Raw genomic sequence first — 18917 nt, forward strand, 5'->3', positions numbered from 1 at the left:
ACAGATCAAGACCTACACCAAACTGAAAATCACATTTTGGAAGGAGTTCATGAAGATGAGTAATAATATTGAATATTATTTATCTGGAGTATTTTGTTCCCCCGAATAGGAACATTCCAGCGCCCCTCTACTGCTTTTCCTGCCTCTTAATTGTTTTGAAAAAACAGCAGAGTTGTGAAAGCCCTCTCTTCATGTGACGTTTCTGGAGGAGGGGCATTGACAACATGCTAAAGGAAGGCAGCCTCAGCAGGAGAGAAGAGTGTTCCTGAACACTTGCATACATATGAGGACACACTGAGTTGGGTGGTACTTTTCAACCCAATTAAGAATTTTATTGTTCAACTTATTGAACTTCACTTAAACGAAATTTTCAATTTGGTGGAGTAATCCTTTAGTTAAATCTGTTTATTTAACATTATGGGACAGAGTACCTTTATGCAGTAAAGTTAAGTGGGGCAGCAAAAGCTTTTACAGTCATATCAATTGCCAAACGGGCCCCACTGTGAACCCAACACACTACTGCATGCTCAGGGCTGCTTAGCTATCTTTCTTTCTTTGAATCCGCTGATGCACCAATGTAGCCTCAAATACTGCGGACGCGCCGACGTAGCCTCAGATACTGCGGACGCGCCGACCTACTGACACACCAACATAGCCTCAGATACTGCGGACGCGCCGACCTGCTGACACACCAACATAGCCTCAAATACTGCGGACGCGCCGACGTAGCCTCAGATACTGCGGACGCGCCGACCTACTGACACACCAACATAGCCTCAGATACTGCGGACGCGCCGACCTGCTGACACACCAACATAGCCTCAGATACTGCGAACGTGCCGACATAGCCTCATATACAGCTCACACCCCAACATAGCCTCCGATTTCTCATCAGGGGCCACTGGTAAAGTCATTTCTGCATCTTAATAGGATTCTTCAAAAATATACAGTCAGGTTACAGAGCAAAAGCAACACTCCACCAAAATGCACCATATATTTTGTGGTTATACAGGCTTTTCAAGTATTAGTAAAATTAATGTTGCTTTACATGTGATATACCTAAAAACAGTGACCAAGTACAATGGTAATACGAAACATAAATATTGGAGCCTATATGTCAATGGTCAGACTGCAACGTGCTCCAATTAACAATATTAATACAATAGATGACATTCAGTGAGGCTCAATTAGAGGAGCTACAGAATTCCAGGCTGCTGGCTTAGACAAACATTGACACAATCCCTGTGTAAATAAGTCTATTTCACTACCTTTTTTAAAATTGTGGTAAGAAAAAAGTAAACAAGAGTAGATGTAGAGTGTACTATGTGAAAATGGAGCAACAGACTAGTGTGATCTCCTATAACGTATCCCTAAACTTTGCTCTTGTGTTATCCTGGCTTCATTAACAGTGACAGGGCAATGCCACTGCTCAGTCTGCTTCATTTCATACACATTCACAATCATTTCTCTAATGAGACTCTAGTCAAGCACATTACATTAGGGTCTGCAGCTTTTATCTCTTCTGTGCCCCCTGAAATTGGGTGATATTTGTAGGTAAGGAGAAAAAAAAAAAAAAAAAAAAAAAAGACTGGTTAAGTAGTTTCTGGCCGCTCTGGAATGTAAAAGGCCAACTTCTCTCACCAGTCTTCCGTGCTAACACTTCCCAACAAGCACAGTGATTTGTCTGACCAGCCAGCAAGATAAGAAAGTCTTTTCACTTTCTCTCCGAGCACATGATAGAGCCTTGAAGGTAGACTGCTTCCCACAGACACATTATTACCTGCAGACTAAGGATTCAACACCTGGCACTATTTTTCTAACTCATCAAGTGTGTTAATTCAATAATTGCTCTGCAATAATTCAAATACTCAAAATAAATGATCAAATTATTCATGGGTGGCATGTCTGACAAAAATATGCAAGTTGTGTTGCAAGACTGCAATTTAACCTATTGCTGGCCAGGGGCCATGTCAAGTTTCCGTTTGACTTTTTATTCATTTCGGTGGGCATAGCCTGTGACCCACACCATATCTTACATGTAGGAAACACTGATGACACTTCTGTTATAATGTCAGCTGTCTGATATTAGAACATGTGACAATAGTGAAGACACCAGATTGCTATATTCATCTAAGCTAGATGCCGTCTAGCTCAAGGAGGTTCTAACAACACACAGAGGGGTGACAGGAGGCAAGGATCAACATCTGTCCAACATAATTCCTGTCTTCAGGAATACTGTTGAATCTAGTCATTTAACCAACCAAGGGTATCAATTTACTTTCATTAAATGACATAAAATAACATTTCCTCACTCTCATATATAAAAACCCTATATATTTACTTAAATGCAAGAATAGGAATGAGTGGGGGTCGTACCCTCTAGCAATGTATACAAATAAAATTGGAAGTGTTCCCTCCCTTACAGCCCTTTTTATTACTTTAAGTTGGGATCACATCTTGACAACAACCTCAATAGTAAGCCATGTGGCTACTAATAATTCTACAGTTACTACACAAGACTTTAGAGAGCACCTATCACCTCCACATAGTGGAGGCAGCCATTGTACGGCAAAATATATATCCAAAAGAGATTGGATAGCATGGATCTGCCATTGTATGGACTGAATTATATTCAGGTAAATGCGGACTATCCACTCACTATTGCCTCATGAATATTAGTCATGGCTCATTATCACAAAGTGCCTCCTCAGTGATGTCACTGGTTCCTATTATCAGCCTACAAGGGCATGCTGGGGCTTGTGGCTTCACAGAAGCTTATGAGCTACAAGTTGCCTAACCCTGCACTACTACAATCCTGTCAATATACAGACACTTGTCAATAACAGGGAAGCAAAAATTGCAACAAAATAATGTATTGCCAGCTAATTTACATTATAAAGTGGTATCTTCAATCAGTGAATAAGTGTTCAGCTCCATTGACTTCGCAGAGGAAGGGCATGTCAAAACATTTTACCTGACAGACATATTTGTTCTTCCATTTGCTGAGTACACACTCATTGCTCTGCATCAGCTCCTGGTGGACAAGAGAAAACAGAGAGCCAGTGAGAGTCGGCTGTATACATTGTAACCACTGGTTAGAGTGCTTCAGCTTTCCAAGCAGGGAGAGAGATTAGCATGCCACATAAACAAAGATGCAACTGTTTTAGAACAGTTCTCTAGACAAAAGCGCTGTTATCATCACTCCGATGCCTGATCCTTTATGAAAATTAAAGCTGCTGAAAGGTGATTGAAAGGAGAATTGTTTGTTGCCATTCTTGCAACTTTCTCAAAAACATACCTCAAGCTCCGTGAGATTGTCTCGAAGCTTTTCTGGGCGCTTGTTCTTCAGAATCCAAGGGAAGCCTCGTGCTTTAAAAATGTATAAAAAATAAAAAAAATAGAAATTAATAACTGGTGACGAAATGTATAACTTGTTTAGCAACAGTCACTAAGTGGAGCTTCTCTCACACATGGGAGTACCCCCAGTTTATTTACCATGTATTTTATTTTTAACTTAAGCAATATCTTTTAGCCTACTACACATAAGAGGAATAAAAGTCAATTAAAAATTGCAAAACATACAAGCACACAAAGCTGTTTTAAATTCAAACAATGCATCTATGTCAACCTAGCGCATTCCTCCACATCCCAGTTTTGGCAGCTGCCACCAAAAAATGTAATCTGCGCACTAATGGTGCAAAGAATGAAAACATCACATCAATGTACATCCTGCTAGCACTTTAGGACAACTCCCTTCATTCATTCCAACGTTCCCTAAAATATTGCTCGGTTTAGCCTCATTTACGTTTTAATTATTCTTGAGAGTGAGGGGACATTAAGGTTCTCTCTAATACATGTGTCACTTTTTATTTTATTATTTGAAATACACTTTTTCCATAGAAAGTGAACCTGGAAGGGAGGGAGGAAACTAAACCAACACCACCAACAATGTGACTTGTAACCCGTCCCACTGACATCCTCTCATCCTGCATAGCTTGCTGAATTTACTTGCCTGCAATCCACAAGGAAACATCTCAGGATCCACCAGCTCCTCCCATAAGCAAAAATCTAGATTTTGCAGCTCTCCTTGGCCTCCATATCAATGTTCTCCATATTAGAAATAGATGTATTTACAGCTCCTGGGAGGTGCAGTTTTTATACTTTCATAAAATTACCTTTAGGGCTACAAACTACTACAGTGCTCTCCCCAGGACCTATTGTCCAGTTGCTCCACCCAGCTGTTATTACCTGCTATCCAGCTCTTGGAGACCAAAGGAGTCCTATTATAACAAGGCAGACCATTGTTTATCCTATTATAATAAGCAGTGTGTGTGCACTGCAGCCAGCAGAGTGTGTTGGACCACTGACCACCAGTCTGACCAGCCCAGGAGGTCAATTCAGGCAGGCAGAGAGGTTCAGCTGTCAGGCATAACAAAATTAATTCATTAAGTGTGTTCAGTTCCGCCAGCAAGTAGGCAATAACCTCCAGACTCTATATAAATAATATAAGAGTGGGCAATAACCTCCAGACTCTATATAAGTAATATAAGTGTGGGCAATAACCTCCAGACTCTATATAAATAATATAAGTGTGGGCAATAACCTCCAGACTCTATATAAGTAATATAAGTGTGGGCAATAACCTCAAACATATTTTTTCTCCATTATTATTTTTGCAAAATATTACACTGCCCCCAACTGGCAACTACTATTTTTTTATTATTATTTATAAATGGTCATGACGTGAGGACAGAATCAACCGAGGAATAATTGTCAGTATTATTGTCAGGCAGAGCAGCCTACTTTAAATGACCACATTTTTAACATGGGGGTAAGAGAAAGAAAAAAAAAAAAGAGGGGGGGTGTGGGGGGAGAGAAAGAGGGAGAGCAAGGAGCGGTGTGGTTAGAACCACCATAGAGAAAAGAGAAAGATTAGGGAAATAGATACCACAGGAAGGACGCTGCACCCGCTTTAAGTAAAGGGACCATCCGGCTACTTCTTGTTGCCAACCGGCTGGCAACATTTTCTGGGGAGAACACTACACTGAGAGGACTGCACAGATATGGCTTAATTCGTATAAACCCAAATTGATAAAGAAATAATAAATAATTATAAACTTTTTTTTTTTTACTATCTCCTGCAAATGTGTAATTGGAAAGTTATTTGTAGCCTATAGTCTTTGCATATAGGAGATTTCAGCAGACATGTGTCGAGTAAATTGGAAAAGATCGTAGACTCTCCCATTCCCCTCTCTTTTCTACTAACTAAGTTAGAGCTACCACAGCTGACTCTGTTTTATAGTTCTAAGTTTTTTTACTCAGATGCACCCCAGAGTTTTTGGGGTACAAATATACATTTTTTTAAACCATTTGGCAGCTGCAAAATATAAAATGTTTGCAAATGAATTGAGAGACATCAATTACATAAAAAACATAGTGAATTCCTCCTTTAAGTAATTTTTACAATCATTGCCAACAAATCTATTACTGCCGATTGTTGTAATCCAGAAATAAACTTTTGTTACCATTCTTATTTCCCTGACCCTCCCTAAGAATTCTACATAGTTCCATCCAAATGAGTGTTTTAATGAAAGCATAATTCGGAAAGCAATGCCAATAACCGTCTGGTAGAATAAATGGATCACTGTACCGTACCACTGCTGCTGTAAACATGGAACGCAAGGACAATAGAGGAAATTGCATGCAAACTGTACAGACGTCAATTTTCTTACAATTTCACCCAATCTCGCTAATTGTCACTGTACTGTGGGTTCCTGTCATTCTGCTTGTGCACATAGTGGCTGTATCTTGCTTATTTGGCCTCCAATGTGTGTGGTCAAACATCTTGCGCCTCAGGTCCAGAGGCCAAATTTGCTTACGTATTTGAGTACGTACAAATTAATCACTTGTGCACACAAACATCACCTTGATGCACTATCTAGATTTGGCCATCTTTTATTCCATTTTAATGTGCCATAACTTACCTAATAAAGAGTCACACGAGCTGCGATGGGAGGAGGACATGGCTGAAACTCTTGAACTTGATGAATGGAAATCTATCCGAGAATCAGTACTAATTCAATATGCATTTCCTTGGTATTTAGTCCCCTCCAGACTGAAGGCTATTTATCCAAACTCTTCAGACCTTTGCTGGCGTGGTTGTGGCCAATGTGGCACCTTGCCCACGTTTTGTGGAGCTGCCCCAAGATTATCCTTTTTGGCGTGCAGTAGAAGACCTAATTTGTAAAATTAGGTAACTCCAAAACTCGTTTCATTTATCCTATTTTCTTCTTCCACGTCTACCTCCTGGAGTCCACAGATTGATATGGAAACTTCCAAGCCACATCCTCACAGCAGCCAGGTGTCTGGTTGCCCGGAATTGGAAACAAACAAAATGTCCCACCATCACAACTTTGATTAACAATGTTTGGTAGATTCACAAATTGGAACATATTACCAGTATTATTAACCTCTTTTTATCAACTTGGCAGTCCTGGTATAACTACTTTGCGTCTTGAGTTCTCTATCCCGTAATTTCAACGTTTTATAAATGTCTTGAAAGTTTGAGTCTCTCTAGGGGGAATTCAATTGGCCACGTTACTGTAAAAAGTAACGCGACCTGCGCACTATTACCGTTATTACGGTAATAGTGTGCTCATGTACCGTTATTACGGTAATAGTGTGCTCATGTACCGTTATTAGGTAATAGTGTGCTCATGTACCGTTGTTACGGTAATAGTGTGCTCATGTACCGTTATTACGGTAATAGTGTGCTCATGTACCGTTATTACGGTAATAGTGTGCTCATGTAACGTTATTACGGTAATAGTGTGCTCATGTACCGATATTACGGTAATAGTGTGCTCATGTACTGTTATTACGGTAATAGTGTGCTCATGTACCGTTATTACGGTAATAGTGTGCTCATGTAACGTTATTACGGTAATAGTGTGCTCATGTACCGATATTACGGTAATAGTGTGCTCATGTACTGTTATTACGGTAATAGTGTGCTCATGTACCGTTATTACGGTAATAGTGTGCTCATGTACTGTTATTACGGTAATAGTGTGCTCATGTACCGTTATTACGGTAATAGTGTGCTCATGTACCGTTATAATGGTAGATTCAACGTCTGCTGTTTGCTTGCAACTCGCTGAGCTGCGAGCAGAAAGCTGGGTTAAATTTACTGTAATAACGGTAATAGTTTTAACACTGCGCTAATTTGGGGGGGGGGGGAATTGAATTCCCCCCTTTCTATTCTAATCACTTTCTTCCTCCCCCATCCCCTTCTATCTTTCCAGTACTTATATACTCTACCTTCCCCATCTCTTTTCAACCTGCCCTCCCCTCTTGACCTTTCCCTGCCCCATTTCATATCACAGTCTCCTATCATAAAGTTAACTTTGATGCCCTTTTTATTGATTCTCTTTGATATTATGTTTTATTACAAGTTAAAAATTATATGTGTACTCCACTGATAAGCTCGTTTTATAACATCCTTTCAATTTTCTCGATTCTATGTTCTGGAAAAAAGAAAAACCTTCAATAAAACTTTATTTATAAAAAAAAAAAGTTGGTTTGGTCTGTTTTCTGTCCGGTAACAGATCCATGCTATAACTGGACTGCAAGAGGTTAGTGTGTGCAAATCATGTTCTTCTGCATTGGCCCCACAAGGGACGATCCCGCTGTACTGCTTAAGACAGTGGTTCCCAAACTTTCAGTTTGCGGCACCATTAGGGTCTCCATAATTTTTTCAAGGCACACCTCCAAAATAATTACAGAGCAGTCCTATTTTAAAAGTAGTTGGGTCAAAATAACGTAATAAGTATTTAGGTCAGAACAGAAACACTTATTAAGTTGTTTGCAAAAATAATACACATAAATCCAAGGGAAAATAATATTTTTATAGATTTCTGTCAAAGAACAATTTACAGCTATCATTAAGAGGAATAAGATCAACCAAAATAAAACAATATGTACAAAAATCATCACTCTGTGCCCCTTCACGATCACTCTGTGAGACGGGAACAGAGAGGAGTGAGGAGGATGCTGGCTCCCGGGTGCTGCTGAATTGGTATTTTTTTTCCGTCCTGGCCGGGGCACCCCTGTGACAGCGCCATGGCACCCCAGGGAGCCACGGCGCAGACTTTGGGAACCGCTGTCTTAAGCACTAATTTGGCCACATGTAGATGATCAGATTGGATGAGTTAAAACTGTTTGGAACCACACAAGCCAAACATTTGGATCTCATCCGTGTCAACAGGGCTTATTAGTGCTATTGGAAGATGACAGCACACACAAGCTGTCATCTTACAACCTTACCATGTTCTATAATGATCAGATCTATTTCATGCAGCTTATAATCTAGTCTTGGAGTCGCTACATACACACTGCAGTATCAGACCAATTACCCAATATCAGCTACAATATCACAGTGTGTGCTGCCAGTTTTACTTGTGTAGCAGACATTAGTTTATATGAAATCCCTTCAATTGGTAAATCTATCTAGATGCAACATACAGTAAAGAGCAGCATTATAACTATGGCGTTTTCAGGAAGTATATCCTCACAAAAGGATAAGAAAATATGGGAGATTTATTTGCTCCAACATTAATTATAAAAGAAAGTAATAAAATATGGGTTTTTTTTAACACCCTATGTGCCAGCATATAAGGAGAGCAACACATTAATACAACAATATGATGCAGTCTTATCTGGTTTTCTCAGGATTAAAATAGATTTAGTATTTTACATAACTTTTTTGTAAGCGGATCAGTATAAGATGAATGCTCTGCAGCCACTAGTAAAGGCAGAAAGACATAACAGAAAACATGTACTGTAGAAAACCGTGCACTGCCAAGAGCAAGCCTTTCAGTTGTAACAAAATGAGAAAAAAACAGCTCTCACTTGGAAAAAGTGTAATAGAATGAACTAAAACAGTGAGTTGTTTAGATACAGTGGTTCATAATGTTTCTAACTCTTCAGGTTTATTTATGCACCATTTCAACCTAATTTGTGATTTGATAGATCAATAAATGAGGTGACGACCAGGAATTTGAGGCATCAATCACCACAAAAACCAAAAAACATGGAAGGATACCAATGAGCTTTCCATAAAGAACATTGTCGTATGTCTCACTATTGGAGGAATGGTCTGTGAACAGAAGACACGAAGAGGAAGATTTAAATCAGTGTAATGTGTCTCTGGAAGAAGACGCAGAAAAATGAGTGAAGATTCTTACCGTAATGGTTGGCAATGCGGTGATGTCTGCGCGGCACATTGCCAGCCACTGAATCTACCTCTGGGATGAAACTTTGAGATTTTAAGTGTTCAGTGAACACAAAAACTTTAATCCCAACAAAAGAACCTCAACCCTACTGTGAAGCATGGTGGTAAGAAGATTGTGGTTTAGGGCTTATTTGCAACCTGGTCCTGGACTGCTCATAAATCAATGTGGAAACAATAAAAACATCTCTCACAACTGACAGAAAGTTTCCATTCCTGAGTTCTCAGTATCTAAAAGGAATGGTAAACCAAAACTAGAATTTGGTCTAATATTCATACACATTTTAACATTTACTAATACAAATAAATAACAAGGATATTAAACTCTGCTACAATAAGTTAACTTTGCCAATTCTCCATATACACTATATGGACAAAAGTATTGGGACCATCACATTAACAGGGACTGTAATGACATTGTATTCAAATACATATAGTTTAATATGGAGCTGGTCCCCCTTATGCAGCGATAACATCTGCCACTCTTCTTGGAAGGCTTTCGACAAGATGTTGGAATGTTTCTGTGGGAATTTGTGCCCATTCATTCTGTAGAGCATTTATGAGGTCAGGCACTGATGTTGGACGAGAAGGCCTGGCTCGCAATCTCCATTCCAGTTCATCCCAAAGGTGCTCGATGGGGTTGAGGTCAGGGCTCTGTGCCAGCCAGTCATGTTGGAATAGAAAACGGCCTTTCCAAAACTGCTGCCACAAAGTTGGAAGAGTAGCATTGTCCAAAACGACTTGGTATGCTGAAGCATTAAGATTGCCCTTCATTGGAGATTAGGGACATAGCCCAAACCCTGAAAACAGCCCCATACTATTATCCCTCCTTGGCATTATGCCAAGCTACACATTTGGCATAATGCAGTCGTCAGACAGGCAACGTTCTCCAGCTTTCGCCAAACCCGACTTGGCCATCTGACTGCCAAAAAAAGAAGCATGATTCGTCACTCCACAGAAAACGTTTCCACCGCTCCACAGTCCAGAGTCTGTGTGCTTTATACCGCTCCATCCCACGCTTGACATTGGTCTTGGCTATGTGAAGCTTGGATGCAGCTGCTCGGCCATGGAAAACCATTCCATTCACACTGTGCCCGCAGTTTTTGCACTTCCACTTTCTAATAATATCACTTACAGTTGACCGTGGAATATCCAGCAGGGATGAAATTTCATGAAGATGGCATCCTATCACAGTACCACACTTGAAGTCACTAAGTGCTTTAGAATGACACATTTTGTATCATAAATGTTTGCTAATGGAGACTGCATGGTTAGGTGCTTGACTTTATACACCTCTGGCAACGGGTCTGATTGAAACACCTCAATGAAATAATTGACAGGTGTGGCCAAATACTTTTGTCCATATAGTGTATGCTGGATTGAAACCATAAGTCACATATCTTTGTGTGCTTCAAATATTCAGGTAGTTGTTCACTACTGGTTTTGGGTGTGCATAATCCTATTAAAATCTTGTGTTGCCTCAAAATGTGATCAGGCCATAAACTCTGTGTTACACTGGGAGAAAAAGTCGACAGAAGGGGACTGTCAACAATCACCTGTCCTATAACAAAGTACTACAGAGTCTTAGTACACATTGCTGGTGAGGTGACTGAGTCTTGTATGTCTGGGTACTAGAGTTGATTGTACACCCCTGCATCGGGCAGGCATTTGTTGTACAAATTTCGCAGTTTCATGTAAAAGCCAAAAACCTATCAAAAGATTACCAAGGTAGCAGCAATAAACCTAACCACAGCATGTAAATGTTCACATACAATAAAAAAAAGTGAAATATTTGAAATTGTAAATGTCAATGATAACTAGTCAAGTGATAAATGATGTTCTAATGTAATTATCCACAATGTGTCTCCCTTCCGCTGTGTCCTAACAAAAGACACATATGTAGACATGCAGTGTGGTTTCCACAAAAAGTCTAATCTCAAATAACCTCTTCTGACAAGCTTCAACATTGTTACTTATTACTTGTTACTTATATGTAGTAAGATTCCTATGCATTATTGAAAGTGTACCTGATGCCTACACAGAGTGGAGGCAGCCATTATGTGGACCATATGAATATACATAAAGATGTAGCCCATTAAGTCATTAGCAATATCACTCCTAGTGGAGTGGTAGGCGGCATTCTCATGAATATTGGCAAGCTGTCACTGTGTACAGTCATGACCAAATGTTTTGAGAATGACGACACAAATATTATTTTTCACAAAATCTGCTGCCTCAGTTTTTATGATGACAATTTGCATATACTCCAGAATGTCATGAAGAGTGATCAGATGAATTGCAATTAATTTCAAAGTCCCTCTTTGCCATGACAATGAACTTTATCCCAAAAACAACGTTTCCACTGCATTTCAGCCCTGCCACAAAAAGACCACCTCAGGTCAGTGAATCTCTCGTTAACACAGGTATGAGTGTTGATGAGGACTAGGCTGGAGATCACTCTGTCATGCTGATTGAGTTAGAATAACAGACTGGAAGCTTTAAAATGAGGGTGGTGCTTGAAATTATTGTTCTTCCTCTGTTCATTGCTTTGCACAAAAAGGGCTTCACAGGCAAGGATATTGCTGCTAATAAGATTGCACCTAAATCAAACATTTATCGGATAATCAAGAACGTCAAGGAGAGAGGTTCAATAGTTGTGAAGAAGACTTCACGGCGCCCAAGAACGAGCAGCAAGTCCCAGGATAGACTCCTAAAGTTGATGCAGCTGCAGGATCGGGGCACCACCAGTGCAGAGCTTGCTCAGGAATAGTAGCAGACAGGTGTAAGTGCATCTGCAAGCACAGTGAGGCGAAGACTTTTGGAGGATGGCCTGGTGTCAAGAAGGCCAGCAAAGTAGCCACTTCTCTGCAGGAAAAACATCAGGGACACACTGATATTCTGATTGGACTGCTGAGGACTGGGGTAAAGTCATTTTCTCTGATGAATCCCCTTTCGTATTATTTGGGGCATCTGGAAAAACGCTTGTCCACAGAAGGAAAGGTGAGCGCTACCATCAGTCCTGTGTCATGCCAACAGTAAAGCCTCCTGAGACCATTCATGTGTTGGGTTGCTTCTCAGCCAAGGGAGTGGGCTCACTCACAATTTTGCCTAAGAACACAGCCATGAATAAACAATGGTACCAAAACATCCTCCAAGAGCAACTTCTCCCAACCATTCAAGAACAGTTTGGTGACGAACGATGCCTTTTCCAGCATGGTGGAGCACCTTGCCACAAGGCAGAGCACCTTGCCACAAGGCAAAAGTGATAACTAAGTTGCTCGGGGATCAAAACATCTAAATTTTGGGTCCATAGCTATGAAACTCCAGAGACCTTAATCCCATTGAGAACTTGTGGTCAATTCTCCAGAGGCGGGTGGACAAACAAAAACCCACAAATTCTGACAAATGGGCAGACATCAGTCAGTATGTGGCTTAGAAGTTGATTGATAGCATGCCAGGGCGAATTGCAGAGGTCTTCAAAAAGAAGGGTCAACACTACAAATATTGACTCTTTGCATAAACTTAATGTAATTGTCAATAAAAGCCATTTACGCTTATGAAATGCTTGTAATTTTACTTAAGTATACCATAGCAACATCTGACAAAAAGGTCTAAAAACAAAGAAGCAGCAAACGTTGTGAAAACCAATATTTGTGTCATTCTCAAAACTTTTGGCCATGCTTGTATGTAACATGGAAACTTAAGTAACACTACCTGAACTTTAAGTTTACTGGTCCATTAAATCCAGTAAATTAAAAGGACACATGTCTATTTGCTACTTCTTCTGGGTGGAGCACCAAGAATAAAAATAAAACAAATTAAAAAAACATGAGCGCTTACTTGGCAGCCATACTTCATTCCTTGTATCCTCCGATGGTCCTAATCAGACTTATGCCATCCTCCACTTTCCTTATCCTGTCTGAAACAAGCCAAACTGTTGCTCAGCCCCTCGCCCTCAAATTTCCTATTCATTAATCTCTTGAATGTAAAGTTCACAACAGTCTGGTTTGTTACAAACAAGCTGAGCGGGAAGACTGATGTGTGGCAGGGAATCTGGGTGCTTAAAAGGAACAAAGTACAGCAAGCAGGTGAGCACTCAATCTTTTTTCTAACTCCTTGTCCTCAACCCAATACTATATTTTTCGTTTTAGGTGGTTATCCTTTCAGCTATACTGCAGTCATTTGAGTTTCATCATCATCTCTGGACTGTGTACGATGAATCAACTAATCCGCATATTTCTGTAAAACAAGTGTGCCAAGCTATACATTTTGTCTGCCTGTTTTATTTAAAGCAGCACTTCCCTTCTCATATAGCAACCTGCTACAAAGGAGTATTTTGATAAAAAAAAACTTCCGTTCTTTCAAGTATATTATTCAGTTCAGTAGTACGCAGCCTTTTGATATATGTATGTTAATGTCAAATAGTGGCTTTGTCTTAAACATAAACAGGACAGATCATAAAGTAAGCAACACAAAATTTTAATCCAGGTAACCACACACACAATATATACAACTCACACAACTCTCAAAGGATTTTCTGAATAGTTGTAGACATGTAAAGAGAATACACTATATGAACCACAGAAACAAAAACAGCAAAATGAACAGGCTTTTCTTAGCTGTGGCTGGTGCAATTTGTTTTCTGTGCTTTCCTTGATAGACTGAACAGTGTGATAAAAATATAGTACAAGATTGTTCAAGCCTTATTGCCATACCCAAGGAGTTTGGACTCTCCATTAAAGGAAAGATTAAAGCAGGAGTGTAGTAACTCAGCGGTAAAACAAGAAAAAGAAGAAAATCTTTTGTAAGAGAACGACATGTTATGGTGGGAACTGTGCATCCTAAGGGGTAGGGCAGACTGTTCACTTACACTGCTCAGCCAAGAGTGTCAGCTGATACATCTTACTAGGGGCTCTACTCTACTCTCAAGTTGGTAAGATATATTTTGCTTCTTGTTTGTGTCACTTTATTTTTTACATGGTTAAGCTTAATTATTTTTAGAATGAAGCATTACAATTGTACAGTCTTAATGTTATACCCTTATTTGCCTATTATCAATACAGCATACCACCATGGGTCTACTTAGATAACAGAAAGGAGCAGACTGATCATAGAGTTAAATTTACAAATATCCTATAGTTTAGATATAAATCTTTAGATGTGCTTTGTTGTAAAACATTTCTGTTAGCCAAATATTTGAAAAAGGGATAGATAACCGTAGGTTAATTAGCTTCTGACAAATATACCCTAGTCTGTGGGTATGTGTGTCTGGTAGGGAATTTAGATTGTAAGCTCTTCTTGGGCAGGGAATGATGTGAATAATATATCCTCTGTAGAACGCTGGACAATATGATTGGCTCTATATAAATAAAAGATAAAGAATAATAATAGCAGTAATACTCCTACTACACAGTTAGGCCACAGCAGTACTGTCGAGAAGCATGAACCAACTTTGTGGTCTAGGTCAGGGGTAGGCAACCTGTGGCTCTCCAGGTATTTGAGAAACTACAAGTCCCAGCATGCTTTGCCAGTAGATAACCAGCAGATAGGTGGCAAAGCATGCTGGGATTTGTAGTTTCACAACACCTGGAGAGCCGCAAGTTGCCTACCCCTGGTCTAGGTGATGCAGGTCCAAATATTGAAAGAGTCGAAGAGCAACTTTTATTGACAACGGAATCTTTGTGGATTAAACACACAAACCAACTAGATTCATCGACTTGAACACACTTTAGTAGACAAGCAGACACAAAAGGGGCTTAATTACATAAACAGTATAAATGCAAAACTACAGTATCCAAGGTCAACCAAACCAACAACTAGCTCGGATCAGTAAAGTGCAAGTCGATGAGGAATCTAAACATTAAAATCTATAAAAGAACATTACAGAAAAAGAGGAATCGCAAAGGAGGGGCTGTCCCCCAAAAGAGGGTGAAATGGGATATAATGAATATCTTGCCTAAGAAACTAATGCAGGTATAGAACACTGACAAACTGCAGATACAATGGTTTATCTGGCATCCTTACATTCAGAAAGGTGCTGCTTCTCCTCCAGGAATCCATACTCTGGGTAAAGGGCTAGAAGGAAACAACAGGATAAAGTCACTGACACCATTGGGAACAACAGATACTTCATTTTAATCATACAGTGTATTAGTGAAGTAGTATATCTAAAAAAAACTGCTAAAAGATGATGACGTACTAAGTGATCTCTGAATAAATTGAGAAGGCAGAAGAGTTTAAGTTTCCCAGCAGGACAGTCTGTATTCCAAGTTTCCAATCTCATCACGCAAGAAAATGATCTGCAACTGAATCCAGAGCCAGTCTGTCATCAAGACCTTAGTGGATGCAAACACAGGACAAGGGATGCCCACACAAAACTCTGCTCAGCTCCGGCCTGGAACAAGGAGCAACTTTAGCCGTAGGGACCTTTTGGCCCTTTGTGAAACTTCTAGGATTAACCAAATTAATCAGATAAAGAAAATTGATCATTTACTTCTGAAATGCCTATTTCAGATACCAGCTACAGATGTAGGACGCAAAGACTGAAGCGTACTCATGAGTGTGTAATGCCCTCTACTGGCAGAGAAGAGACCATCTACAAAAAAATAAATAAAAAAAATGAATGTTTGACTTCAGGATGAGAACTGGCATGTCATCAACATTGCGCAACTAGTTCTAAAACTCACAAACAGCAAGAGTGAAACTCAAATGAGCCCAGCTTTGCCTTTCTGTCATACGACCAGCCCTGCAGTTAGGGGCCTTGTGTTTCCAAGGGCTGTGTACACTAATGTGAAGTGCTATACATAGGCAACACACTCCCTGGCTGAAGCCATTCAATGAATAAAACACCAGGATTACTTGTCAGTTTGACGGTTTACAGTGTAACAAACAAATATTTATTCTCCGATACATTATTTATACTCCACTGGTTTTATTTGAAGCACACATTAGCCACACACTTGGCAAAGATAACACAGAAGAGTAACAAATATTTACATTACCTGGCTCCTTCTTTTCGTGGTAATGATGCACTCCAGGATCTTCATCTAGTTTAAAAAGAGAGAAGAATCATTTCTCCCGAGCGCTGAGAACACTTGATTTCAGCCAGACATGCAATAAACTGCTCTGCGCTGCATATCAGCCACACTCAATTGGTTTAACACAGCTCTCTAGCAAATGCCATTAAACTCTCTTTCCACATCAATACTTCTTCTGAACTCGCAACAACAATGTAAGAAATTGTTCCCGGTATCTTCCTAGTCTGATTTTAATTTAACAATAAATTAACAATTGATCTCTGCTGGAAAGGTTGCGGATTCGCTCAGCATGTAGTTGATGTTACCGCAGTGGTTTAGGGCCGTACCAATAACCGGTCTTGCAGCAATGTGGTGTATTTATGGTTGTGGGTGTCTTAAATTCAATTATATTAAATAAATGAGGGATACATATCCTGACTGTTCAGTGGAACAGCCTTTTCGTGAAAATGCTACAACTTGAAAAAAAGGGTTGTTGCTGACAAATGCAATCTTTAAAAGCAAAAAAAATCACAAATAATCCCTTTAACTGTATAACACACTACTATCACTTCCCACCAGGTATATTGTATGCATAAATGAATTAATAACATTATGGCTCCTGTGCGATCACACAATTTTGGACATGTTGTAAGCTGCTGACCTGAAGAGGGAACACTGTAGGCCATGAATGGCACAGCAACCATTCAGTTTTAGGAACAATTATTTTTTTTATTTTAACGATATGCTAACAAGCTGCTTGAAAACATTCCAAATTCAAGGTGCTAACAAAGCATAATTCAAACCAAATGTTTTTTTTGTTTTTGTAGGTTTTCTCAACACTTCCAAACATGTCATGGAAAATATTAAGCTGCCCATAATATAATCTGAAAAAGGGAATTAATATGTGTATCCAATGATGAGATAACTGTGTGACATGTCAAGGAAAATAGGAATACACACACTCTGCTTTCAGTAGGTTATTAAGGAAAAGTCGCTTAATTTTCCTAGTACAGGTTCACTTCAAATTAATTATTTTCAGCCAGAAGGCAGCAGAAAATATAAATAATTTGCAAAGCACCCTTTTAAACCAATTGAAACTAATATTTAAAACGGTGAGGCATTGCCTTTAAACTTATATTTGCACAAAGAAATTAAAGGTCCACTAAAATTAAACTGCAGGCCGTTCTTACATGAGTAGAACTAAAGTTATTTGAGATAAGGCTGCAATTCCAGGAAGCATGTCTTTTATATGTACACCATGCGCCTTGTCTGGAAAACTCTGAAGAGCACAGTAGAAGCCACTCACAGCCAAAAATGAAAAGTGACAGACAAGAAGAGCTTGCACTAAACTAGATACGAAGAACACATACACTTAACATCTTCTACTGTCAGAGGTCGTCAGTTTCTGCAAATATATCTGTGAATGTTCCTAGATGTTTTTACTTATTGAATAATCTTTGATGCACTTAAAATTGCCATTCTGACTTTCTGCTGAGGTAAAATTAAATAATATCGAAAATTAGCTAAAGAACATTGCCAACGACAGGCTTCTATAAACATGAACAATAATAGAGTGTTCGTTAAAATGCAAACTCTTTTTAATTAGACATGGGGCAATTAGCGAAATAAAATATACATAGTAACTGATAACTGTGATGATGTAACCCTACAAGAAATTAGCGGAAAACCTGTTGCTATCATAGCGTACAGCAGCGGTTTCCAAGGTGTGCGCTCCTGGTCCCTGGAATGCCGTGGCACTGTCAAAGGGGTGCCCGGCCAGGGGGAAAAAAAATACTTACCAATCCAGCGGCGCCTGGGGACCAACGTCGTCCTCCCTCTTCCCTTCTCACTGAATTTCGAGTGTGACGTCATTCAGTGAGGAGTGGCACAGAGAGGAGCCAGAAGAAAGAAGACCATAGAATGAAGGCCAAGTAAGGTAAATAAAGGAATGGAGGGGAAATGGCGATAGGAAACAACGATGGAGGGGCAAAAGAATGAAGGAAAGCGAAGTGTGAGCATGAAGGGGTACAGTGTGATAGTGTAGAGTCACACTGCAAGCATGACGAGGCAGTGTTGTGAAGGGGCACAGCGTGATTGTCAAGGGGCACAGAATAATGAAGCAACAGTGTGATCGTCAAGGAGCACAGCGTGATCTTCAAGGGGCACGAGATAATGAAGCGACAGTGTGATCGTGAAGGGGCACAGTATAATGAAGCGGCAGTATGATAATGAAGGGGCACAGCGTCATCGTGAAGGGGCACAGCGTCATCGTGAAGGGGCACAGCGTGACAATTTTTGTACATATTGTTAATTTATTTTGTTTGATCTTATTCCTCTTAATGATAGCTGTAAATTGTTCTTTGACAGAAATATATAAAAATATTATTTTCCCTTGAATTTATGTGTATTATTTTTGCAAACAACTTAAGTATTTCTGTTCTGACCTAAATGCTTATCTAGTAGCTCAGTAACTGCTGGAGAGAAGGTGGGCATATAGTAGTTCTAGTAGTAGCTCTAGTAGTTCAGTAACTGCTGGAGAGAAGGTGGGCGTACAGTAGTTCTAGTAGCAGCTCTAGTAGCTCAGTAACTGCTGGAGAGAAGGTGGGCGTATA

General features: G+C 39.7%; 1 protein-coding gene across 3 annotated transcripts in view; it reads right to left on the minus strand.

The window, feature by feature from the left end:
* Nucleotides 1-18917, minus strand: part of WDPCP (WD repeat containing planar cell polarity effector) — a 249369-nt gene that overhangs the window by 196564 nt on the left and 33888 nt on the right. For all 3 annotated transcript variants that reach the window (XM_075203892.1, XM_075203891.1, XM_075203890.1), the window contains exons 3-6: nt 16291-16335; nt 15314-15364; nt 3299-3369; nt 2975-3034 (exon numbers count right to left, since the gene is read on the minus strand). In XM_075203892.1, coding sequence (XP_075059993.1) covers nt 2975-3034; nt 3299-3369; nt 15314-15364; nt 16291-16335 — 227 coding nt within the window. The remainder of the gene's footprint in view (nt 1-2974; nt 3035-3298; nt 3370-15313; nt 15365-16290; nt 16336-18917) is intronic.

The sequence above is a fragment of the Mixophyes fleayi genome, chromosome 3 (genome assembly GCF_038048845.1).
Source record: "Mixophyes fleayi isolate aMixFle1 chromosome 3, aMixFle1.hap1, whole genome shotgun sequence".
Taxonomy (NCBI): domain Eukaryota; kingdom Metazoa; phylum Chordata; class Amphibia; order Anura; family Limnodynastidae; genus Mixophyes; species Mixophyes fleayi.